The following is a 27,673-nucleotide window of genomic DNA, read 5'->3' on the forward strand; positions in this document are numbered from 1 at the left end:
AAAATACATGGCAATGATGGAAGCGTTTAAGGAAGGTGTTCGATTAAGAGGCATGATAAATTAGTTGGGACTTTAGCGTGAGGTCGTGCCGATTAACTGTGAAGCGAGAGTGCTATCAATTTGGCTAAAAATTCTATTTATCACTCACGTACTAAACACATTAATATTCATCACCACTTTATCCGACAGGTACTTGAGAAAGGAGGCGTAACACTAGAGAAGATTCACACCAGCGTGAATTCAGCAGACATGCTCACCAAGGTCGTCCCTACAAAGAAGATCAAGTTCCGTGTAACTTTTCTGAGCTTGACGATGGCATAAAAAAAGGATGGAGTATGCACGAGAAGCATTAATTGAAGTTATGATGTGATGCAAAGATAAGAGAAGAGGTCAAGAAGCTACTGTTCACAACCCCAAGTGTATGGTCACGATGTAGTAATAATCTTGGTAAGATTGAGGTCGAATCCACAGGGACTGAACCTTGTACGTATTCTGAAAGTAATTAGAATTAGAACTAAAAGAAGATGTAGTCTAAACCAGGAGAATGTAAGAGAATAATGGTGAATTATGAAACTAAAACTTGTGAATTCAAAGGAGGGAAACTAGAGTTTCCAAGGATTCACTTATAGATATCAAGGAGATCTATGCTTAATTCATAAACACAACTGGATTCAGAGTCCCATCTTCATCCAATTGGAAGATATTCCATTAAAAATCAAATTTGAACTTCCTTTCATCTAGTTTTCAATGAATGATAGGTATGAGAACTAGAAATGATTCCATCACTAAACCATGCCTACGAGATAAAGTAAACAATAGAATTCAACTAATCCACAACCAATCTGAGAGAATTATGAACGTTAGGAAGGATTCCAACATCCAACCATATTCATGAGATGATGGTGAATAACAGGATTCCTACGTTCACAACCTCAATACATGCACAGAATATACTCAAAGCTATCACAGATCTATTGTAATTCAAGTCACTATAAACCATTAAAAAGTATGAATATTCCTTATAATCAAACTAAAATTAAAGAGATTACAACTTAACATGAATCCAAGCATAGAAAACATCCCATCACACTACAAGCTTCACCTCTTAGCCCTAGCTAAGAGGTTTAGCCTATCATAAACATAATGAACTAAAAATCTCTTAAAAGCATGAAGAAAAACAACTAAGGAAGGAAAGAAGGAACTCTTTAGACCAGTCGATTGTTCTCTCTCTCTTCTACACGTCCACGCCTCCACGCCTGATGCCTCTCTCTCTCTCTCTCTCTCTCTCTCTCTCTCTCTCTCTCTCTCTCTCTCTCCCTTTTATAAACCTGGTGTAGGTCGGTCAGTTAGGCTGGAGTCGGTGGAGAGCTTACGCAGCTTTCTCCTTTCACACCTTGCGTAGCGAAAACGAGTTGTGTTTGAAGTGATTTTCGGGGAAGGAAGCATCCACTTCGCTCATTCTAACTTCATGGAAAGGGTCAAAACCCCCTTCTCTAGCATTTGGACGGTCTGGATCATTGATTCAATCGATGATCGTAGCTCACAAGTTCCCGGAATTCCTAGTTTTCACGGACGTGAGTAGCCCTTACACAGGTTGCGCTGAGATGCTCAATGGGCCCCATAGTGATTTTCTCGGAGAAATCCACCCCGTCCATTGGATTCCTGGCGAGATTTCGGTCGGAAATAGGTGGTTTTGATTGAGTTTTGGTGCAGCCCACTGTATCAAATCACACTACCGTTCACCCTGCATTTGACAGTTATCTGCGTGTGTACACGTGCATGGGAGCACAAGGTCAACATGGGTTTGACTGGTTCGAGCCCCTCTGCATGATGGATGGCTTGGATTATCCACGTAAGTCATGATGGTGGCCCATAGCCATTCGCACGAACGTGGTGCGTCCGGTTTCGCATCGGGAGAAAAAATGAAAAGTTCCGTTTTTGTTGGGAGTTGAGTCGACTTGACTTCGAGTGCACTTCGAGTGCACGTGTGCTGTGCACACGCACACCACTCAAGGTGGGGTCCTGAGTGATGTTTTGAGACATCTACTCCATCCATTCATTTCTTCCGTCTCATATATGGGATGATCCCAAATCTGAAGCATATCCAAAGATCAGGTGGGTCCCAAATCAGTGATTTTGTGGCTGATCTTTCTGTTGGACCACTTCCACAAAGATCCGAGGGCTGAAATTTTACATGTACGGTTACTTTATGATCCTCAGGCCGGATATAAAGTTTCGTGCCAAACGGATGGTGAGAACCTTGTGATCTTGCATTCAAGACGATCTTTATCTTCAATCACTTGATTTTCTCGGATCTTTAACGTGTGAATTCTTCAATCTTGGACTCTTAAGATCCGTCCTTTGCCTTGATGATTCTTAAGCATCAAATCTATGTTTTTAGTACTCTTTTTAGTCTAAGCTCTTAAATTCACCTTCCAACAAAAATATGATTAAAATAGGACGTTAAACATTATCATGTTCATAAAACCATATGATAACTGGGGCCTAATATGTAATATTTGACCCTCAATAGCTACACGGTTGAAGATTAAAGACATGGTGGAGATTGTTGAAAACAAATGTCTTAAATTTCTCTTCTGGGCAGCTCGACCGGTCGAGGGGGTTACTTGACCAGTTGAGGCCCGTTCGACTCGAAGTCCAGCGAACAAAGTTTTTAATGTCTGGGACACTCAACCAATCGAGGTCAGGCCCGACCGGTTAAAGAGGTGCATTGACTAGTCGAAGCCCTCCTTTGACTAGTCGAGGGTTACGCAGATGCTGCGCGGATTCTGCGTGGACTGCATAAATTTCATACAGTTTCAGAGAGGTGCGTATGTGGAGTTTCCTAAACTATAAATAAGGGTCTCCAGGGCCTTTCTAAGTGATTTTAAGGCTTCTTGAAGGTATTCCAAGGGTTTCTAAAAGGGTTCTAGGATTATCAAATGGTGTAGCAAGGGTAAGATTCGAGGTTGTTCAAATCGAGTAAGTCCTCTCTCTTTGTAATTTTTATTTTCATAGTGGATTTCTATCGCTTTGTGCTGTGGTCTTTTTCCGTAAGGGTTTTCCACGTTAAATCTCTGTGTTCTTTTGTGATTGCTTGGTGCCCTTAGATTGCTATCATAGATTCATATCCGTGTGATTCCGCGGACCAAATCCTCCCAACAGGTATATGATAAGCATTATGATATAATTTCAAGCTAAAAAAAGTAATTGTTCATGGAATTTTGTGTTTTTTACCAAATCACATAGCTTGCTCAAGTCCTTCCTATCCTTGGATTAAATGGAGCATAAAAGAAGGGAGATTGTGCAACAAAGGATCATATCTATGACCTACGTTGGTAACAACATAAGAAAATGTGAAGAGTGTTAGAGATGGATTGCCACATCCAGATCGAAGCTCCCTGGCTCCCACCATGATGTTTCTATTTTATCTACGTCATTCATCCATTTTGCTAGCTCATTTTAGTGCATTATTCTAAAATTGAAGTAGATACAAAGCACTAGTAGTCCATATCATAAGAAGCAAGGAGGATTATATGCATATCAGTGAAACTTTCTATAGGCCACAGTTTTTTAATAAAGCTAATTATTTTCTTCTTCATCCAAGTGTACATGACTTTATGAACACGTTAGATGGTAAATAAACATTTCATAGAGCTGTAAAAAAGTTTCAAAGCTGTGAATAACTATCCTCAGTTGAACTTTGGATCTGCTTATTTTTTTAGTTTCATTTTTTGAGTTCATATCATATAACTTTCTTGCAAAATGAATGGCTGGCATGGAAAGAGAACACATACATCATGGTGGGGCTCACGGAGATTTACCAATACCCGAAATCATGAAGTGACCAAAAATTAAAAAGAAAAACCAAAAAAATTCCAGTCACCACCACCACCATTTAGTAAAATAAGCGAACATATATTTATTAATGAAGCCCACTTGTCTTGAGAAAAGGAGACGGGCGGCATTTTGGAAATCATCTCGGATCCTCTGCAAGCACAGAAATCCCTATAAATAAGGCGTTGGGTGCAGCACTGGGTAAGAATAAAGAAAACAAGAGGGAAAAAGGGAAAAAGAAAAGATCTGATGGTTAGTTGCGTAGAAACAGCGCGTGGGGATTTCACACAGGACGGCTCTGTAGATCTGAAAGGGAACCCTGTCCGTCGATCAGAGAGAGGAGGATGGAAGGCTTGTGGTTTCGTTGTAGGTAATACTCTCTCTCTCTCTCTCTCTCTCTCTCTCTCTCTTCTTTTTTCTATTTTTGTGGGCACTTTCATTTCATGTCATATGGATTTAGTTGGGCTGCTCTGCTTTCATGTGGGGAACATTGTGAAGGATCTTAGTTGGAATACCACACTGATCAAGCAATCCTAACCATCCAATCCATGGTCATTAAGTACCCAAATTCGATTGGACAAATGGTTACTCCCATTAAAGGGTTTTCTTCTTCTTTTATTTTTTGTTTGAGATATGTTTTTTTGGTATCTCAAGAGTCAGAGCGCCCTTGAATTTTGTATGCCCATCTTATCTTGAAGCTGGCTTATTTCTGCATTTTGACAATGGGAATGGACTTCTGTGTTAGTTTTGCACAATCTAAGAAGATTAGCTACTCGTCTTCCTTGCATTTGGCGCTAATGTACAGCTATCCAGGTCGTCCAAATTGTTGATGGAGGATCTATTTTAAAATCAGAATGATCAAGTAATCCTGACTGTCCGATTAATGGCTATCAAATGGATCGCCTGGATTGCCGTACAACTGTGTGCAATTGAAGAACCACCGCCATTTTTGAGTGGTGCAAAAATAACATAAGAGTCGGATGCTGGTTGGGTATGCACGCCAGTGTGCTGAGTAAACTCTGTGGGGCTCATTGTGATGTATGTGTCTTATCCACACCGTCCATCCATTTCTTCATGTCATTTTATGTCATTAATCCAAAATTGAACATACCCAAAGCTTAAGTGGACCACACCATATGAAACAGTGGAGATAATGAAATCCACGGTTGAGACCTTCCCAGGCCCCAATGTGATGTTTATTTGTCATCCAATCTGTTCATAATGCAAAGACATGGGTTAAGGGGAACACAAGTATCAGCTTGATCCAAAACTTCCGTGGCCCCGTGAAGTTTTCAACAGTGGTCATTCAATTCCCACTCTTTTCTATGGAGTGGTCCACTTGAGCTTGCGTATGCTTTAATTTTTGAGCTCGTGGGCAATCCACGCCCATGAGAGTCTTTTCAACCATCTCTTCTCCAGCTGGATATGTGATTAGCCCCTTTCTTCGGAAGCCAATTGCATGCTGAGTAACTCTAAGGAAACTCAGTGGGGCTCACCGTCACTCTGTATTTTATCCACTCCGTCCATACATTTTTAACAGATAATTTCATATCTTTAGCCCAAAATGAAGCATATACAACACTCAAGTGGACCACACCGCGGGAAACAGTTCTGTTTCTTTTTTTTTATTTTTTTTATTATTATATGCAATAAATGATTAGGTTTTTATATGAAAAATGGCTTCATTAAATAATGCAATATTTGATCATTTGAATAATCCCTCTCTCAATTTCCATGCCCTGTTTTGATAGAAACTAGTCATGCTGCATGATGGCTACCATCCTAAGCTTGGTTCCACTTCCACCTGACGCTGATGTGGGCGCCACCACGATACATGTGTTTTATCAATACTGCCTATTTACTTTTGCAAATCATTTTAGGGGATAATACCAAAAAATGAGACATGCAGATCTCAAGTGGGCCACACAAGAAGATAACGGTGGTGATTGAATGCCCATCATTAAAAACTTCCTAAGGTCCATTGTAGTTGTTCAAAAAAAAATGTTTATTTTCCATCCAACCTTTTGATTAGGTCACACGGACCTGGATGAACGGAAAACAAAAATATCAGCTTCATCTATCACTTTGTGCCCCTCGAGAAGTTTTAATGGTAGTCATTCAATCACCACTGTTTCCTTGAGTGTGGTCCAAATGTTATTTTGATCTGCCTCATTTTTGTGCGCGTGTCCTAAAATGTGATATAAAAATGAATTGAAGGATTGGATGAAATAAGTACATCATGGTGGGCCCCACAGAGCACCATCCAATAGCTACCGACGTCAGTAGGCAATCCGCGGCCGGCTCGACCGTTGCTGGACTGGAGATATAGGCCATTTATGAGGAAGTGCGTACCATGCCAAAGATCAGATAGTACGCCAGCGCCAGTGGTTGAACCATAAATATAGGTTGAACTTAGATTATTAGGGTTCTTTCCTAACATTAAATTTTCTGTCAGTACCAGTCAGGCCTCACTCATGATCAGTGGACCAATATTGTTTTCAGTCTTGGACATTTTCACACTACACCCCACTTGATGAAGGGCTCTAATATCTATTTGTTTTATATCCTAGGATGCACCTAGGGGTGCACTAGGAAGAGGTAGAACCGGTGAATCGGACCGGAACTAACCGGACTGCACGGTTAGGTCTGGTTCCAAAGTGCACCAGTTCTGGTTTTGGTTTCGAAAATCATATAGTCAATTAGTTTGATTTGGTTCTCGGTTTGGAGTTCGATAGAACTAAACCGTTCTGTGAACCGGACTATAGAATCGAACCATGGAACTGAACATGAAACTGAACCGATTGGTCAATAAATATTTAAAATTTATTTTCTTTTAAAACATGAAAAAAAACTAGACCACTCATCAAATAAATTATAACACAAATAGACATTGGCATCAAAATCATTTTGGAAACATCAAATGGTCATCGAAACAAACTATAACAAGGTTACTCTCTCTGAAAATTTTCAGTAGAGGTGCTTGTGATGGATTATAATAAAAAACCATGCAATTGGGTTGGATTATAAAAACCCATAACTGTAAAACTGAAACAAAACCAAACCGTTTTTTTCAGGTCCGGTTCCAATTCGGATTTAGGTGCAAACGGTTCGGTTCTGGTTCTAGTTTTCCTAGAACTGTTGGGAATAGTTCGGGTCCAAATCGTGTGCACCCCTAGATGCACCTAGAGTCGACGGCCTGATCTGCAAATGGCTACATGTCATGCATGTGTGAGACCCAATCCGTCCATGCGGTGGACCCCACCTAAAAAGTAGTGAAAAACCGTGTTGTTTGGTCCACAGGGCAACTAGACAGTCGGACCCAAGTGATGGACCGCCTGGATATTTGACAAGTGGGCCATGTATCTATATAAATAATTATATTAAAATGGATGTTTGGATGTGTATGGTTGGCAGTTTACGAAGTGTTTGAGAGGCTGGCATTCTACGGAATATCGTCAAACCTGGTGTTGTATATGACGAAGAAGCTCCATCAGGGCACTGTCTCTTCCTCCAACAACGTCACCAACTGGGCCGGAACCGTTTGGTTGATGCCCATCTTGGGAGCCTACGTCGCTGATGCTCATCTCGGCCGTTATCGGACTTTCTCCATCGCCTCCTGTATTTATCTCTCGGTAATGTATTCCCATCATCATCATCATCATCATCATCATATCAACGTTTTGGATCATTGAACTAATGGACCCGCTAATAGAAACTCATAGTTAGAGCATTGAACAATTCCTCTAACAGCTTGCTTGGATAGGAAGATAGTCCAGGTGGAATCCTGTAGACATTGAAAACCATGGACATGAGTCACAGTTAATTTTCATGGAAATATCAAAAGGTCAAACTGTAGAAGTGTGCCTCCTAAATTCATTGATTTAGGACAATGCCAAAAAATACCGTCTATAGACTTTCCTGATCGACCTTTAGATTAGTGGCCTGCATGCAAATACATGGTTTTAAAAAAAGTTTCAATGATTGGACTGTTAGGATATTCTACTGGGAAAGATTTATAGAGAATGGTCCATACATGGTGGTGTCCATCAGATCAATATTTTCGGCCACTAAATAATGGCCCTATCACTTGGTTCCTATTATGATTATAGTACGGTAGGTATTTGTTACGTTCCACATTGGTTTAAGTGCTTTTGCTTGATGGGTTTCATCACCATTGATTCGGTCTCCCTAACATTTGGTTTGAAGGCGAAACACGTGTTTGGTTTTCAAATGCAAAAGGTTCCACCCCTTGAATGGAACCTACCATTAGGTGGAAAGGCTATTCGGAGTGGATGGTGGGACCTAAAGAATCGGTTACATTTTTCATATGCTTTCTTATTATAGTGGGATTAATAAAATTAAAAAGAAACAAAATATTCTTTTCATTACTTTTGTTTTAACACAAGCTAGAGAGAATGCTACCATAATTGAGGTCGGCTTCTACAGTGGCTAACCTGCCACGGTTCCATACACCAGTTCGCACCCCTTGGCTATGGCCTTGTAATCATACTTAATTATATTAACCTTTGTATTTCGAACTGAATATGAGCCATTAAATATTTAATCTTTTTAGATAATCACTTGTTCAACAAATGTTTCTTACAATCGCCTGGGCGTTAGAGAATTCAAAACATGAACGGGTCATATCGTTATTTAAGATGCAGTTAAAGGGTGGAAACGGGACCTTATTTGGTACTACGGTAGGGGGACCATATTTTGTCTCGAAATTTGGTAGTTGGTACATGCGTATGGTGCCAAGAGTGTTTAGAGCATGTTAGAGTCAATCCAAACCGAACGCTGGTGACTCCAAGCATTGAGATATACAAAGAGACCGTCGATGGTTGTGTATGACCAAGAATTAAACCAATTCGACTATCCTGTAAATGAAATCAAGTGATTTGTGAATGGGAGATTCATCCTTTTAATGAGTTTTTTTTTTTTTTTTTTTTTTTTAACTTTCAGTCGAAAGAGCTTTTTGTTACCATAATAGCATAGATAACTCGATTCATACAATATGTAGAATGAACTCAATTGTATTAATTAAAATGTAAATAAAAATTTATAATAATATCCCTTGGCAATCCAATCCCATTTGCAATGTAGATAGTAATGCTTTTGATCTAAGTCTTCATTGGTCCAACGACTTATGTGTAGATAAAAGTAATTACACTACTAATATATATATATATATATATATATATATATATATATATATATATATATATATATATCATACTTGTGATCCAACGCTTGGCGTAGATGGTATACTACTTCTAATCTAAGTCAATCCAACATAGCAACGTAGACGGGCGATATTATACTACTATTATAAAGTCAATCCAACGTAATAGCATCGAAAGATTGGAGTACACTACTACTAGTCTAGGATAAACTAAGACAAGATAAAAATAGGTTAGCCATCGTTGTGACGTAGATTTGATTTGTATTGAATTGGTGAATACCTAGATGTCTTCAACTTTCTCCTATTTATAGAGTTTTTGAAACGGTATCTGGAGAAAGATCTTTATAGTCACTTCTCACACTTGTTGATGTGAAAATAATCGTTTGGGCCCGAAAACAGTTGTAGTCTATTAAGATATGTCATGCATACTAGCAATTTGTCGTAAATTGGCTATTGGTTGCGTGCACGTCCAGCTCCTATTATGTGGATGAGTTTTTCTCGAGACATCCTGTGTTGGTGATAGTTATCTATTTCTCCATACGAATGTGTATAGTGCACATGAAACTCGGCCAACCTGGCATTGTTGTCGCTCTACTGCTTAAGTGGTTTCAATTGTAAAGGCTTTTTGCAAGATATTATGATGCCTTAATTGAATTTATGTCACTGACGGTGACCGTGTTTTGATTGATACCCATCTTCGTTCATAAGGTCATTACGATGAATAGTTGGTTTTACCATCTGAACAGGATACACAAGACTTATTTTATGGTTGTATCTCGATAAATTTATCTTTTTTAGACTAATAATGACTTTTTAGATTTTGATCATATTTGGCCGTTAATGTAGCCAAAGAGATATTCCATTTATTTCTTATTGAGATTTTACTGCTACATAATATTATCTGAGTCATTATATCTGATGCAGTCAAATCAATAATAAATACATTCCCTAAGTGGTACTATATGGTCGTTCATTATTATTGTTTAAGATCCTTCTGGTATTCGGTTGCCCCGTGTAATAAGATCCTTGCCGGTTCTATGGGCCTAGCTTGATGTGTTTGGTTAGTTTGAAAGGAGCTTTATTTATTTATTTATTTATTAGGTACCTAACGCAATTGAATCCATGACCCCAACATGGGACACAATGTCTACTACGGAGGTTTCACCACTCAATCAATGATGAACTTGTTTTTCATGGATCTGACCTCATCATTGTTTTTTTACTTTTTACTTTTTATTTTTTAACATGCAATGCTCTGGCCGAAAGGTTAGGTTGTACATTATCATTGGAGTCCTTGCCTTGGACAAGTAGGTCCCTTGATGTGACAACATGGACAGTCAACCACAAAAATACCTTAGATTGGAAGATTCTGACCATGTCCATTTGTTTGCCACTATTTAAAGGTAGGATTCCTTGTCACGCCTCGAAATTCGAGTACCCGAATAAGGTCTTCAGGACCCGAATTCTAAGGTTCGTGAGTTATAATATAATGACATTTATTACAATCCAGTTGATTCAATCAAATTCAATAAATATTCATCATCATTTAAAAGAAAATACAACTGAAATGTTTATTAAATTCAATTCTTTTGATAGTTTTTTCTTTCTACATCGAAATTTGAACATAAACTAAACCTAAATAACAAAAAAAAAAATGAATTGAATTAAAACTAAACCTAATTTTCTAGAAAATAAAGCTAATAGTAGAAGCCCACCTACTCGTAGTATTCCAGTTCTGCACTTGTGCATTTTTTTTTATTAAGATGAATATAACAGCTCAGTAGGGTCATTTCTTATCCAAAATTTAACATGTTCAGATAATATTAATTTTTAAAAAAAAATAATTGAGAAAAATAGAATACAGATAATAAATTTAAGCAAAAGAAATGTGAAAATGCGATGCATGTGATAATTTCCATGAATACTCATAACATTTATATCATTTCTTATAACACCATACCTAAGTGGATGGTCACGTTGTATTAATGCCCACGCACTAGTACCTCATTGTAAAGGACCCATTTATACGTTAGCTGGTCAGACTACTGCTCCAGTTGTACCTCTGACATATGTCCGCGCACACAATTGTACCCCATACGCTGTATACAAAGGAGACTCCAAAGGATTCAGTGGGTTCTAAGGTCTTTCACCCAAGGGACACAATTGCTCTACTTGCTAGCTTTAGGGTCTCTCACCCAAGGGACATGATTGCCCTACTTGCTACTTTAGGGTCTTTTACCTAAGGGACACGATTGCCCTACTTACTTACATTACATCCAACGTATTAAAATTGATGCTCAATAAATGGTAAACATACATGTACGATGAATAATTATTTCACAATAAAAAATATCAACAATATAATTCTAGATTTAAATTTTGTTGAGACTTTAATAATTCAAAGACTTAAATAAAATATTATTTTACTATTATTTAATTTAGAAATTTCTATGAAATAATGTACAAAAAATTTTAGTTTCAATTCCAAAATTTTGAAAATTTTCTTAAACTTAAGTTCATTTCAATTTAATTTAATTAACTCTTTAAAATTTTAGAATTAAAATTTGAATTTTAATCTTTACAGAAACAAAAATATTACACTGATTTTTATAATATAACATTAATAATGTAATAAAAATTATTATTTAATAATTTAAGTTAATCTATCTTTAAAAAAATTTATCTAATTTTTTTAAATTTAAATTCAGGATTTTATTATTATTTATTTTTATATTTAAATTTAATAAGTTTAAAGAAGTTATTAATTTGGACTTTGGATATTATTATTATTATTATTATTATTATTATTATTAAGAAAAACTTAAATCTTAAACTAATTCCAAAACTAACTAATCTCAGAAAAATACAACCGGCAATCCCCGACAACAATGCCAAAAACTTGAATATATATATATATATATATATATATATATATATATATATATATATATATATATATATATATAATTCGGATTAATTAAACGATTAAATTTAATAACTAACATACTCATTAATTAAAAATATTTTTAAAATTAATTTGAATTTACTAATTTAAATAAATTCATAAATTAATTTGAATTTAATCTATTTTTAATAATTTACTTTCATATCAATTAATTTTTGAAAATTTAGGAATAATTCATATTTAATTTTTTAATCTTAACAAAAAAATTTAAGAATTAATAAATTAAAATATAAACTTAGATAAATTATTTATTTTATTCTGTAAATTTATTTTATTTTATTTATATATAAATTATTTTAACATTAAATATTAGAAATATAAAAATTCATAAATGAGTAGGATTCCCTACATACTAATCAAAATTTTGGATTAAATAAACATAATAAATAACTGAAAATGATAAACTTCAGGATAAGATCACCTACCTTAAAAGTCTGATGATTCGGCCCCATTCTAATCTTTCTCCCTTGATCTATAGAGCTCTCTCTCTCCCTCTGTATATTTTTGATTTGATTATTTCCTTCATTTCTTCTTTCTTTCTTTTAAAATTTTTTTATAAAGGGGTACATAATGGAATGGAGGAGTGGGGATTATAGGATGGTTTCATTTAGTGGGAGAGTTCAGTGCCCATTACCATACGAAAAGGAAGGAAGAATGGAGAAAGTGGTTTAGTCAATGTGCGGAAGATATAATTTTTATTTTTATTTATTTTTATTTTTTTAAGATATGGTGGGTCCCACTAATGATAATATAAATCTACTCCATCTATCATCTCGGCCTGGCCAAGAGAAGATGTAAGGCAAAAAATGAGGCTGATCCAAAACTCAAGTGGGCCACACGCAAGCGGACGATGGGGTTACTTCTCACAAAAAAAATGGGTTGGATCTTTTTCATATATGGGTTTTTGTCCTACAATGAGCTTTAAAAAATAGATGGACCAAGTGGATATAACACAGACATCACAGTGGGCCTGACAGAGCCTAGGGTTGCGGGCAATCCGCCTCTCAGTAACAGATAACACCTCTCTCTCTCTCTAGTTTTGGTGTTCTACTTCAGACTGTATTGAGTCAACCCTATTGTATACGTAGAATCTACTCCGTCCATCAGGTTCTATCCTCAACTCTTGGCCATGAAGTGAGATGGGCCACACCATTGGCGACAATAGGGACGGGAGTCCAACCATGGGACAGTGTGTGGGGCCACCATTCTGTTTATTCTCATCAAACCCGATAATCAGGTGTAACTCACTGTCATGAAGTGAACAAACAAAAAGAGCCTGATCCAAATATCATGTAGGCCACACCGTTTGAACTTTTAGATGTTTGAGGAGCAAATTCACATTGTTTCCATTGGCATATTACCCATCATAGCTTTCTATTAGGCTGGGTTTTTCATGTACGGTTCAAATAAGGGTTCCTACCTGATGGACGGAGTGGATTTACCAATAGAGCGTGGCAGGCCCCACAGAGTTTGGGTGTCTTACGCAGCTGTGTAAAATAGGCGCTGTAGACGGTTCTGGTCCCCTCATCCCGAAGTGACTCAGCAGCATTTTAAATTGAGCTCGACTAGGGCGATGCTTTACCTTAAAATGGTGGTGACTCATTGATCATTCATATAGCCATCCAAACCGTCCAAGTTGCTCGTCCTAGTGTGATGAACCATAGCCCAAAAATCACACCAAGTGGATGATCTTAACCATCTGATTTCGCCCAAAAAAAATCTGACCACCGACCATTTTATGCATGAACCGTTCACTCCCATGACCACAATTAGATGGTGGGGCCCATTAAATCAGTTTGATCGTCCTGCTACAGAGTTTGAATGGATTTTGATGCTTTGTTTACTATCTCATGCCTTGCAATTGCAACTGTTAGAACTTAGGTGCATTTTTTGGCGCGTTTGGCCTGCATTACAAATTCAAATTAGGAGAAATGATAAGGTTTTCACAATTTGAAAAAGGGTGGTGACTCATCCCCCTCAATCTGACACTAATAATGTACAGCTATCCAGACCATCCAAATTGTGGGTCCCATTGTTGATGGAGCATCTCTCTTAAACCATACTGATCAAGAAATCCTAATCATCCAATTAATCAAATAGATGGTTGAAAGTGAAATAGTGAGTAGCCAAATTAGAGGGCTAAATCAGATGGTTACTACTATCTTCTCAGTGCAAATTTTCACTCATGCTCCATCCACTGTTGGGCCAGTGATTTGGACAGCCTGAATTGCCATACAACCATGCCAAATGTACGGCCGAAAAGTGGGCCACCCTTTTCTTAAATTGTGAGAAAAAAAAAAAAAAAAAACAGCACACGAGTCCAGCCCTTGAAACCAGTAGTGAAACTTAGCTATTGGTAGGATTAAGTGGGGCCCATTTATAATCCCCTTCAAATCATGATCAGATGAACACATTTCACCCACAGCATTACTCTAAAATTGGTATCTAACAAGATACATTAGTGCAAATGTAACCATGCATGGTTGTTTTTTTCGTAATTTCTATTAATCAATCTTCTATGTTTCCAGGGGATGTGTCTGCTGACACTCGCGGTATCCCTCCCTTCACTAAAACCGCCTCCTTGTCATCTAGACAACATTGCCGACTGCAAGAAAGCTTCTACATTTCAACTTGGTGTATTCTTCTGTGGGCTATACATACTGGCGGTCGGGACGGGCGGGACTAAGCCCAACATCTCGACCATAGGCGCGGACCAGTTTGATGATTTTGAGCCCAAGGAGAGGGCCCACAAGCTCTCATTCTTCAACTGGTGGATGTTCAGCATATTCTTCGGGACGCTCTTCGCAAACACAGTCCTTGTCTACATACAGGACAATGTGGGGTGGACGCTGGGCTATGGGCTGCCGACGCTTGGGCTTGCGATTTCAGTGGCAATCTTCTTAGCTGGGACACCTTTCTATAGGCACAAGTTACCCTCTGGGAGTCCCTTTACAAGGATGGCTAGAGTCATTGTTGCTGCCCTTAGTAAATGGAGGGTCCCATTACCAAACGACCCCAAAGAACTCTATGAGCTGGACTTGGAAGAGTATGCAAGAAAACACAAGTTTAGGATCGATTCTACCCCTTCTTTGAGGTCAGTGATTTTTTTAAATATAATAATTCCCATTTGGGTGAAATGTGGGTCGTTTGGCTACCTGGAAAGGAACCTATTCCTTAGGTAACATTCCTTTAGATAAGTGGAATATTCCAAAAGAAAACATAAATAACAAGAAGAAGAAGAAGAACAACAACAACAACAACAATAATAATTATAATAATTATTATTATTTAATGATGATTTCCATGGGAACTATTAAAACATGGATTCATGTGTTTGAGTAGAAAGTGAAAATTTTATATTCCTCTAACAATACTTGGTTTTTTATTCCAAGTTATAAATTATACAAGTATAATGATTACTGGGTGGAATTCAGCCTTTTCTTTGCTATCCAAATAACACAATTTGTCACATTAAAGAAACACCCTTTTTCCTTCCTATCATTTGGTGTGGAATCCATGGTTTCCATATATGGCTTCAAAACATTTAGATGTGAGGAAAGGCCCAAAAAACACATTCCCTCATTGGATAGACTTGTCTGTTTGGATATGAGGAATCTATGATGTGGAGATGGATATCTGTAATGATTACATTTTTCATTACTGTTCACCTGAGGATTCCTAATAGGATGGAGGGTTGAATAGCATTTGAAAGTCTTGTTTTCCATTAGATAATAGTTACCTCGTAACTTGTGCCAATTGTGGTATAGGCTATCCAAATAGGTGGAATTATTACATCAATGGAAAACTGAATGTTTTACTTTCGATTCCATGCATCCAAACAGATAAGTTTAATGAACATATTTTGCTCCCCACCTTAGATCTGGCTTGCAGATTTTAGGCTTAATGTTTCTCTTTCCAAGTGCCCAAACATGATAATGGAATCTTTTTTCTTAGAAAATCTGTTTCTTGGATTGCCTTTCTTTCCTTCATTTTAGTTTCTAGGTAGTGAGACTAGCCATATTAGTAAAATGCTCATGCCATGCAAGTGATAGAGAAGAAATGTATGGTGTGTGACCTGTATCTTGCACAGTGTTTGCAGTCTTCGATTCTGACAAGTGGGGTGGATGATTTTGTAATTCCCGCCATGGATGGGCTACGGCTCAAATATCTCCTTGAATGGACATGCTTAGCCTTTCAATTTGTGCCGATTAAGAAGAGAAACACAACAATGGTACACATTCAACTGAAAGGGGTCCGAATATTGGTCGGTCAGGTCTTCCAGTCATGGAGATTTTTGGAGCGTTCTACATCCACAGTGGGACACTGATAAAATGGTCCGGAATACCCTTTTGTACTGTGCAAAGATGCGGGCATTTAGAAATGAGATTGGTGCAATTGGGGTTTCCTATATTTTGCCAGCATTTGGATGAACTATTGATTCGGATTCGATTATGAATCTAATAAAGTTATAATAAACAAATTGTGATATCCTCCCTTTGGATTCATATTGATTCATTTGGACTTCAAATTTCAATCAAGTTGGGACTTGAAAGAAATAGAACTGTAATTCAAGAGCTACTTCCTTGCTATGAATGCTAGGAAAACATCACTATTTTTTCTAAGTCCTCTTGATTAAGCTAAGTTCTCAATGCCTTACATTTGTGTAATTTGAATTGTAATTGAATTCATGGATGCAGATTTCTCAACAAGGCGGCTGTGAAAACCAACCTAGACTCTCCATGGACGCTCTGTCCAGTCACCCAAGTAGAAGAAACAAAACAAATGCTACGAATGATTCCAATCTTATTTGCAACCTTTATTCCAAGCACGATGATCGCTCAAGTCCATACGCTTTTCATCAAGCAAGGTACAACGCTGAAGAGACACATCGGTTCCAGCTTCAAGATTCCCCCTGCCAGCTTAGCCGGCTTTGTAACACTTACCATGCTCATCTGTGTTGTGATATATGACCGTTGCTTCGTTAAGATCATGAGAAAGTGGACCAAGAATCCGAGGGGGATCACCCTCCTCCAGAGGATGGGAATTGGCCTTCTCTTCCACATTGTGATCATGTTGACTGCATCTCTAACTGAAAGGCATAGACTGCAAGTCGCTAGAGATCATGGCGTAGTTCAAAATGGAGGGGAAGTTCCACTCACTATATTCGTCTTACTCCCTCAATTCGTGCTTATGGGAGTTGCAGACTCTTTCCTTGAGGTGGCAAAGATCGAATTCTTCTATGATCAGGCTCCAGAAGGAATGAAAAGCCTCGGGACCTCTTACTCCATGACGAGTCTTGGGATGGGGAACTTTCTTAGCAGTTTCCTTCTTTCAACGGTGTCCCACATCACTGAGAAACATGGCCACAAAGGGTGGATTCTGAATAATCTCAATGCCTCTCATCTGGACTACTATTACGCTTTCTTCGCTGTCTTGAACGTATTGAATTTCATTTTCTTCCTAATTGTAGTCAAGCTCTATGTATATAAAGCCGAGGTAACAGATTCGATGGAAATGATCGAAGGAGAAAATGGGAAGTTGGCATTGAGCACTAGTAACCATGAAGAAAATGGTAAGTTGGCATTGAGCACTAGTAACCATGAAGAAAACGGTAAGTTGGCATTGAGCACTAGTAACCATGAAGAAAATGGGAAGTTGGCATTGAGCGCTAGTAACCATGAAGTGTCATCAACTTAAATCTTATCACTCGATTTGATGGAGAAGAGCCTCTCATTCTTGTGGTATGTCATTTTGGGGTACATGTACCTAGACAAAAGTGGTCTTCTATGCATCAAGAAGCAATGACAGACAATGAAGTGAATCGTATTGGATGCCGGTTTTGAAAATCATGTGGTGTACCAACATTGAAGATTGCAGGGTAGGTGGTGTTTTGATATGGGGTGACATGTATCATATCATGGTCTGATTCAAAGTACAATGTATACCTTTTGGCTTATCAATCTGCCACAAACGAAAAGAGATTGTTGTATGAAAGTTTACAAGATACACAGAAAAAATTGGGTTGAAATAGGTAGTACATGGTTAGTACCATGAGATTGTTGTGTGAAAGTGTACAAGATACACAGAAAAAATTGGATTGAAATAGGTAGTACATGGTTAGTACAGTGATTAGACGCTGTTCTTGATCATGTGATGATGGATGGTTCTGATTTCATGTCTTCTTTGAAAGATTCTTTGCATTCCCTCAATTTAAGCTTTCTGAGAACTCGAAGTGTCAGGCCAGAGCTCCATGCCAAGCGAAGTTGGATATAATAGTTACCATGTTGAGAAAAAGGCTCTACTCACCTTGTTCAGTTACCATGTTAAGAAAAAGGCTCTACTCACCTTAATGAACAAGTTTCGCATGATTTTTTATACACATTCATCCAGCATGTATCGCTCCTAAGGGACCCATATCAAGAAATGGTTGGATAATCGAGAGCTGAGGTTTAATTCAGAAACGAACAGGTGGATTATAACCATCTTTGTATGTAACTTGAAAGCAGACAAATCAATGGTCTGGATCATCCTCTCAGCATGGTTCTTCAACCACGACCAATCCATAATTGGCATCCAAAAGGATGAACCATTCCATTTATTCTGTTAGACAGGCTCACATGCCTTGTATACCTTGTATACCTTGTATAGCTAGTATACCTTGTATAGTTTGTTTCCATGGGTAGAGGAATCTGATTTTATTATTTTCCTTGTATAGATGACTGTAATCTCTATATATTCAACCCCTTTGGGTTGTCTCAAATACAGAAAATCTTTTAGCTCCTCTCTGTTTTCATATTCAACCATCTAGGCATTGGGGCCGCAATACAGAAAACTAGCTTAGATCAAAATAAGATCAAAGAATCTCAAAACAAGAAGAGGTAGAGAGAGAGAGAGAGAGAGAGAGAGAGAGAGAGAGAGAGAGAGAGAGAGAGGGCCATGGAAATTCCATCTCAAATGCTTTCAGGATTTCATTTATATTACTATTCCCAAAACAAAACACAAACTAAACTACAACAGGTTTTTCCTGCTATTTCCATCATCCTCCATGCTTGCATTCTCTTCAATACCAGCCTTGTTAGGCAATCCCGAGTCCTGCAATTCTATCTTTGATTCAATAATATCAACACTATAAGAATATGATTTTGCAACAACCACGAAACAAACAAGGTTCAGAGCAGTAATCACAGCCAAAAACGTGTAATAGTAGTCCAAGTGAGAGATATTTAAATTGTTTTGCACCCACCCATTCCCACCATTCCTCTTAGTTATATCAGTTACTGTTGTAAGTAGGAAACTACTAAGAAAATTTCCAATTCCCAAACTAGTAGTGAAATATGATGTTCCCAAGCTCTTCATTCCTTGTGGCGCCTGATCATAGAAGAACTCGATCTTGGCCACTTCCACGAACGCGTCGGCAATCCCCGTCAACGCGAACTGTGGCAGGAGTATGAAGATGGTGAGAGGGACTACCCCTTTGGGCTGTGTGATGCCGTGGTTCCTCGCGACTTCTAGCCTCTTCCTTTCGAAGATGGCTGCGATGGTCAAGATGATCACATGCATCACTAGGCCAATCCCCATCCTTTGCAACAATGTGATCCCTCTAGGATTGTGGGTGTACTTCCTGATTGCCGGGACGAAATATCGGTCATAGATCACGATGCTGATCAGCATGAAGATGGTTACAAAGGCAGTTAGGCTGGCTGGAGGGATTTCAAATTTGGGTCCCATGTGTCTGTCCAAAGTGGTCCCCTGTTTGATAAAGAGGGTGTGGACTTGGGCGATCATGGTGCTTGGTATGAATGTCACGATCAAAATCGGGAGCATTTTGATCATTTGCTTGGTTTCCTCCACTTGGGTCACTGAGCATAGCATCCATGGCGTGGCCAGACCGGTCTTTACTGCCGCCTTGTCGAGAAACCTACAAGCATAAGGTAACTAAGTTATCATTGATGTGTTGTTAGGAACTTCAAAACCAACATATTAGAAAGAACAGTTGAACAGGTGACTAGAGGTGCATGTGGGTTTAGCAAAAACTCTAAAACTAACCTGTGACCTATTAACCCTGTGGTCGAACCAGATCTATTTAAAGCCCATGAAGCCTAAGCCCGACCCAACCCGTTGCATTGTAATTCAGTCTCAACCAACCCGACCTAATCCTGCATGACCCAGCCAATGTTTAAGAAAGGGACATGGTGACCGATGAGTTGGGCCATCGCTAAGCAAATCCTGACCATTAATCTGTTGCATCCCACCTTGATGCAGGGAGGGACGTGATGAGGTTGATCACCGTCTTTCTCAGGGAATATCTACTCCGAATCTACTGAGCTCTCTGGACTCCTCACAAAGCTTCCTTGAATCCACGAGGGATAAAATTAGAAATAATTTCTAATAAATTCAAAATAAATTAGTCGATGAATTTTTTTTTTTTTTTTAAAATTTTGAAATTACAATACTTCAACTAATGAGCTTAAACCTAAGACTGAGTTTTAGACTCTTAACTCCAACTCAAACACCCTAAAAACGTGACTCATTATTTATAGACGGTCTCCATTCCTACTAGACTTTATGGTTTTTGGCCAAAAATAATAAGTGCTCAATTTAGCATAACCACATTATTCTCCTGACTTTTCTAAGACTTTCCATTTTGGGCACGGCTCTTATAACTCAAAGGATCAAAAGTTATACTCCAACTAAAACTTACTATTTATAGAAAAAATGAAAAGAAAAGAGACTTTTGACCATCGATCTGATGGAATTTTGAAAATCGAGCATGGCCAACCTAGCAGGTTGGTTGGCTAAAGTAGCTTGTCCTACCCCAAAATCATATATGATATGTCAAAAATTTCATCCCAGTTTGCGAGAGACAACTGTTTTAAGATTTTGATGGTCCGGATCATTTTCGCCTCCAATTAGGCCTTCTCCAATCCATCTTTGCCATGAAAGTGTCTTCAACCCGCTCTACATCTAACCTTGAATGAACTATGCATGGATTACTCTCCCAGATGGAACTATCTCAGCCTTTCATTCAGGGTCTGCAGATAGACAATTAATAAGAGAAACACAACAATGGTCTACATTCAACTGAAAAAGGTCCAAATACTGACTGTTGGGATCTTTCTATCAACAAAGATTTTGACGTATAGATGGACTGGATTACCCAATAATGGATCAATGTGTAGGTCACACATACAACCATCAACTACCATATTAGTGCCAACATCTCACTAATCAGGGACGTTTAACCTTTTCAAAAGTTTGGCCCCACCATTAAGATGACCTACCATCAAAATCGGGCCAATCCACTCATCAGGTGAACGTGTGTACTTGAAAGAAAATCAATGGCTGTACATTAATCTCAATGGGGTGGCCTGTGTGGTGAGTAGATTACCCAAAAAGAAGAAGGAAAAAAAAAAAAAACTCACGCTAGCAATGTCCAATGGAATCCAATGGTTGAAATTTAGATTGAGTTAACAATTCCAACCTTTGATTGAATTTAGACCATTGAATAAATGTCTACCAATCAGCCCATTGGAAAACCAAATCAAAATTAGTTTTTGTTGATGAACTATCTAAATTAGAGCTCCCAACTTGGATGATTCCGTTTGATTTATTTATACAATAGTTTAAAAATTCAAAAGAATGCAACTCAATTCACCTGAGTCAACTCAGTTTGACCAGATTTCACCAACTCGATTTGGTCCAGACTGAAAAAAAAAAAAAAAACCTTACTCAATTGGATAAAATTCGAGAGGCACTGAAATAATTTCCTAATTTCCAAATTCGACAACAGAAAAATCCTCCAATGAGTCTGACTTGTCCATCTAGGATGGGGCCGACGATTTGGACGGTCTCGATTGGTATGATGTGTTTCACGTGTACATGTCTAGGTAGAGCAATTATTTCATAAGATGTTTGAAAGGAAAGCAACTCATCCTTTCGTTTGAGACAAAAAGTCTCTGACCGATCGATCCAATGGTTGGAGTTGACTCATGATTTGTTTCTCTCTTTTCATTGAATGGTCACATCTGCATGGCTATCAATCACTCTTGCTGTAATGTAATTAACCATTTGCTCATCTAAAGATATTAAAGCTTTGATACTCCTGCAGAGTGTGATGGATGATACTCAGACACTTGGGATTGCATACGTGTCACTCAACTAATTTAAACTAAACTGTTCTAATGGCAAAAAAAAATAATAATAAAATAAAATAAAATCTCTTATTCGATCATATGACTATTGGAAATGTGGACATCTATTGGACGCCCAAAATTGTAAAATATCATATCATCTTATTTCAACAAGCAAGTACTGACTATGAATCAGTGGTTGCAATTGTTCAACCAATCTGATTTTGAATAGTATGTTAATGACGGTAGGTTTTACAATTTAGTGGGTTTCACTTGAGTTAATGTGTGCTATGTGTACCGTTTCTGAGTGCCCGAGTATCAGGTGTCATACGCTGCCAGAATATCAATAACTTCATGTCGGCGAAAAAAGATGGTAACTATTCATTGAATCTTGACATTTCCAACAGCTTAAAAAATGGGACGCGGTCGAGTATGTGGGGTCCACTGTGATGTATGTCTTATCCACACCGTCGATCCGTTTTGCCATATCATTTTGTGGAATGAATCCAGAATTGAAGCATATCCAAAGGTTAAGTGGACCACACCACAGGAAACATTGGGGATAATAAATTCTACGGCTTAAAATCCAAAGCATATGCTTCAAATCTGGAAAAACGGATGAAAGTCGTGGATAAGACACACACATCATGGTGGGCCCCACAGAGTTTACTCAGTAGCGTACTGAGTTACTGAGTATGCAACCGGCTTCCTATAAAATTTCTCAGTCCACGGGCCCTACACGTGGCATATGTGTACGATGATCGTACCCGTTCATTTATTTGAGACAACCATGAATGGTTCATAGACCAAAAAACCAAAGTGATTGGACAATCCCGACCATTTAAAAATGTTGTAGTGGCCAGGATGGTACATCCAACGTGTGGTTTGGTCGATGCCCTAGAGCCTTATGGTGAATGAATGAATGGTTCGGCACCATCATACCCATATGCCACGTGTACACTATAGACTGATGAAGATCCCCTCACATCACATGGGCCGAATCTCCCCTACCTGTACTGATCTAGTGTCACCATCCACACTGAAGTCGACGATATAGCCGTCAGGTGCAAGGACCACCCTTGTAAGTGGTGGGCCCCACACCGGATCACTTCCCAGTCGCTCACACTTCCATTTGTTGTGATTGGATGAAATTGGATCTTTGTTTTGGATTTGATATATCTACAAGAAATGGGCAATGCCACTTAGGCCCATGAAACTAATAGTTTGGGCCCAATCTTAGCCCGTAGGCCGTCAAAGCCCATTAAATTACCCAACCCATTGAAAACAATAAAACACACATGTGGCCCACCCGAAGACAAGATCTGAACCCTTGATTCTGACTTAAAAGAAAAGAAAAGAAAGAGATTTTGAAGGTTAAACAAGGGTGAAAAACACTAACCTCAAAGACGGCGTGTAGTCTATCCGAAACTTCCCAGCTTTGGCATATTCCTCAAGGCCCAGCTCATGAAGCTCTTTCGGGTTGGTAGGGACGGGTACCTTCGATTTCCTTAGGGCAGCGACAAGGACCCTAGCCATCTTGGTAAAGGGACTCCCAGAGGGCAGCTTGTGCCTATAAAAGGGAGTGCCCACTAGAAAAACCAGGAGTGAGAGAGCAAGCCCAAATGTGGGAAGCCCATAACCCAAGGCCCAGCCCACATTGTCTTGTATATAAACAAGGAATGTGTTGGAGAAGAGTGTCCCAAAGAAGATGCTGAACATCCACCAGTTGAAGAATGAGAGCTTCTGGACCCTCTCTCTAGGCTCAAAATCGTCGAACTGGTCTGCACCCATGGTTGATATGTTGGGCTTGGTCCCACCTGTCCCCACTGCAATTGTGTAGAGTGCGAAGTAGAACACGACCGCTTTATACGTAGAGATTGGTTCGCAGGGACCATTGCAATGCGGTGGCTTTAGCCATGGAATCGAGACGGCTAGTGTCAGCAACGACATGCCCTGTGTACAATGTCCAAGTGTCATGAACTTCCGTAGGGCCCAGGCCCATATCTCTCTCTCATGCAATAGTTTGTATCCAATAATTCACAATACGTGTGACATGCATGCATCCTGACTGTCGAAATGGTGGGCCCTATTATGGATGGATCACAATCTAAAATTCACAACAACTGGACGATCTAAAACATCTGATTTTGGTGATTGAATTTGGACTACTGGTCAATTTATTTTTAAACTTTCATTTGAGAACCACGAATCAGACGGTTAGGATCATGTGATGAGTGCACCTTTTGCGCATGGTGCGCACGTATGCCACATTCAGGGTGAACGGGACACCACAACTTGGAAAAGGGGGACTGAATCTCCACAACACAAACATATATGATTTAGGGGACCCACCCTGTTACACATGTGAAATCCACTTGGTTCATCAGTCAGGTAATGACATTAATCCCTTACTCCATGCAAGATCATCCCATAAAAAAGTCAGGTGGGCCACACCAATGGGAACAATGTAATATTGCGTCGAATGCCACTAAGATCACCCGCTGTTGCCCCCATGAATTTTTGAGCAGGCTGATTTTTATAACTTCACTTCATCCCTGTGAGTCGCACCTGATGAACGGGTTTGATGAAAGATACACACGATGGTAACTCCACATACAAACCTATGGCTTACATCCATCCGCTTATTTTTGGCCGAAGGGCCTAGCATCAAAGGACACCTGATGGATGGAGTGGATTTCACATATATAACGTGGTGGGTCAAACAGAGTTTGGGTGTTTTGCATGTGGACGTGGATCAGGTGGTGTTGCTTGCACCACCCCCAGCCCGCGTGTAGTGATGTGTTGGGTGATGTAGGGCCCACCTTGATATATGTACTCTATATCCACGCCGTCCATATCTATTTTGTGGGCTCATTTCAGGGCAAGAACACAAAAATGAAGCAGATCCGAATCTCAAGTGGACCATAGGAAACAGTGGTGATTGAACGCCCATTATGATATTTGTGTTTTCCTTCATCCAGGTCTATACGACCTTATCTACAGGTTGGATGGAAAATAAACATTACGGTGGTCCTTAGGAATGTTTCAACTGTGGGTGTCATTATCCCCACTATTTCCTATGGTGTGGTCCACTTGAGATTCAGATCTGCTTCTTTTTTGAGTTCATGCCCTAAAATGATCTCAAAAAACGGATGGACCGCATGGATATAAAACACGGACGCGGATTAGCTACTGACAGGTTGAGTAGCGAGACTCGCTATTGAAGTGACGTCACCAAGTTATGTGGGCCCCACCATGATGTATATTTTGTATCCACACCGTTCATCCATTTGGAGAGACCATATTAGGCATGATCCAAAGAATGATTCAGATCCAAAGCTCAAGTGGACCAGAGTGACGCCCCACCATTAAAAAGTTCTAACGACCACAAAAGTTTTCGATCAACCGGATATTTGTTTTTTCCCTTCTTTCACGTCTGCGTTAACATATGAACAGTTTGGATCTCAAATAAACATCATGGTGGACCTTAGGAAGGTTTCAACGGTGGGCGTCACTCTCCCCTCTGTTTTCTATGGTGGCTCAACTCTAGCCTCGTATTTGCCTCATTATTTGAATGATGCTCTAAAATGATCTCTCCAAATATATGGACGGTGTGGATGCAACACATACATCATGGTGGGCCACATGAAACTTGGTGACGTTACTTCGGTAGCCACTCTGGCTACTCAACCTGTCAGTAGCTAATCCGCGTCCATAAAACACACACATCACGGCGGCCCCACAGTGCCCAGCACATCACAAAGCAACACCACCTATTATTAGGTGTGGCAGAGGATTCCCGTCAAAAAAAGGTGGTGAACTATCATTTCATTCTTATCCGGTGTATGGACCGGATCATCCTTTCAGAATTGGTTCAATAACATATATTGATCTAACGTTGATCAGACGGTGGGCCCACCACTTGTCGAGGAGCAGTGTGAACCCATTAATTGGTGGGCCCCACTGCCTAATCATGCAAAAAACATCACATCAGCGGGTTTCCAAGAAAGACAAAAGAGATTTTCACGTTCATTCGGGAAACCTTAGTCACGCCTTTGCGATGTTTCCATGCCATGTGTCAACTTTAGCAAAGTAATTTTAAGCACACGGCTAAAGTGTGAGTTCCTCACAATTTCTTAAATGCTTCTGACTCATCCACAGCACACATGGAATAAATGTCAGTTATTCATCAAAATCCTAGACCCCTTTGGATTTGTCAAATCGTAGAAGAAGAAATGAAGAAACAAATGTAGTCAACCTATCACTGCTTTAAAAAATAAAAAAAATAAAAAAATAAAAACACTTTAATTTCAATATTTTAGTTTACCCTAATTTTTTTTTCTAAGTAGTTTGTGGGTCATCTACATAAAATCACAACATATGTCATAAGTGTGGTTCTTTCGCTCCCTCGAAATCAGTTGCGTGTCTGGTGTGTGTGAAGAAAGAAAGAAAGAAATAAAGATAGATGTGTAGAGTTACTAAGGACGTGAAGTAAAATAATGGAAGCACGTATGTGGAATATGAAGATTGTATTTACCGCAAGATAAATGCAGGATGCAATAACGAAAGTCCAGTATCGGCCGAGATGTGCATCTGCAATATATGCGCCGAGTATCGGTGTCATCCAAACGGTGCCAACCCAATTTGTAACGTTGTTTGATGCAGTGACTGTGCCTTCTTGGAGCTTATTTGACAAATACAGGATTAGGTTCGTTGCTATTCCATAATAAGACATCCTCTCAAACACCTCGTACGCTTCAAAGAAAAATAAAAATAAAAATTGAGGAACACTGCTGAAATCCTTCTCTCAGCTTCTTCTTCTTCTTCTTTTTAATTTCTCGACTGTTTTGTTTTTGTTGCCAGCTATCACTTGTGTAGAACATCCTATCCGTGGAAAAGGTGGGCCGCACCATAAAGATCAATTCGGAAAAAAATCCAATCATTTAGACTAATTAGGCGGGCTACACCCGTACACAGTCTGATTATCAGCCGTCCGATGGTTTCAACTTCAAAGCCCTTCTGAAGAGCTATGGGCGATCTTTATAGGGCAACCCACAATTTTCATGGCACAGATGTTCTAACCATGCAACACGTTTGCAGGAAAGGAAGTATTCTATGTGAAATCTCTCTCTCTCTCTCTCTCTCTACAAGCTGAAAGAGGATTGAAAATTCAATAATAGAAGTTAAAAAACATATGAAAGGAGTCCCTTACCTACAATGAAAGAACATGCAGTCCATCTCCCACCCTTGGATCGTAAGATGGGCTGACCTTTGAGATCAACTGACCCATCTTGGGTGAAATCGTCTAACCCATCTCTAACGCCCTTCTCTTCCACCACTGCCATTATTGTTTGGTGAAGGCAGAAAATTTGCTGTTTGGTTGGGAGTTCATGTGAAAAAGCATGGCCATATTTATAATAAAGTAATAGGGGTAGTTGAATGCGGCCGTCTTTTTAATATCTACGTTATATCGTAACTTACGCTTGTTTTAAGCCTGTTTTTTATGTACATGTCTTTTCACCGTTTAGCACCTAATGTGGGTTTGTTAATGGGCCCGTT

At 39.0% G+C, this 27,673-nt stretch overlaps 2 protein-coding genes across 5 annotated transcripts; one reads left to right on the plus strand and one right to left on the minus strand.

Annotated features, from left to right (window-relative positions):
• Positions 1-4,002: 4,002 nt before the first annotated feature.
• Positions 4,003-18,130, plus strand: LOC131240515 (protein NRT1/ PTR FAMILY 5.2-like). Its single transcript, XM_058238788.1, has 4 exons — positions 4,003-4,207; positions 7,252-7,469; positions 14,513-15,078; positions 16,682-18,130. The coding sequence occupies exons 1-4, from the start codon at positions 4,087-4,089 to the stop codon at positions 17,679-17,681; spliced, it is 1,905 nt and encodes a 634-aa protein (XP_058094771.1). The 5' UTR covers positions 4,003-4,086; the 3' UTR covers positions 17,682-18,130.
• Positions 18,131-18,940: 810 nt separating this feature from the next.
• Positions 18,941-27,532, minus strand: LOC131240516 (protein NRT1/ PTR FAMILY 5.2-like). 4 transcript variants are annotated; one of them, XM_058238790.1, is made up of 4 exons: positions 27,331-27,532; positions 26,652-26,798; positions 23,514-24,067; positions 18,941-19,902 (listed from the first exon to the last, which is right to left on the minus strand). In XM_058238790.1, exons 1-4 carry the CDS (start codon positions 27,457-27,459, stop codon positions 18,993-18,995), a joined length of 1,740 nt encoding a protein of 579 aa, XP_058094773.1. In that variant the 5' UTR covers positions 27,460-27,532; the 3' UTR covers positions 18,941-18,992. The 4 variants fall into 4 exon arrangements, with proteins under 4 accessions (XP_058094773.1, XP_058094772.1, XP_058094774.1 ...); XM_058238789.1 differs by having other exon boundaries at positions 26,652-26,869; positions 27,327-27,530; XM_058238791.1 differs by having other exon boundaries at positions 27,327-27,465.
• Positions 27,533-27,673: the final 141 nt, after the last annotated feature.

Source organism: Magnolia sinica, chromosome 3 (genome assembly GCF_029962835.1).
Source record: "Magnolia sinica isolate HGM2019 chromosome 3, MsV1, whole genome shotgun sequence".
Taxonomy (NCBI): Eukaryota; Viridiplantae; Streptophyta; class Magnoliopsida; order Magnoliales; family Magnoliaceae; genus Magnolia; species Magnolia sinica.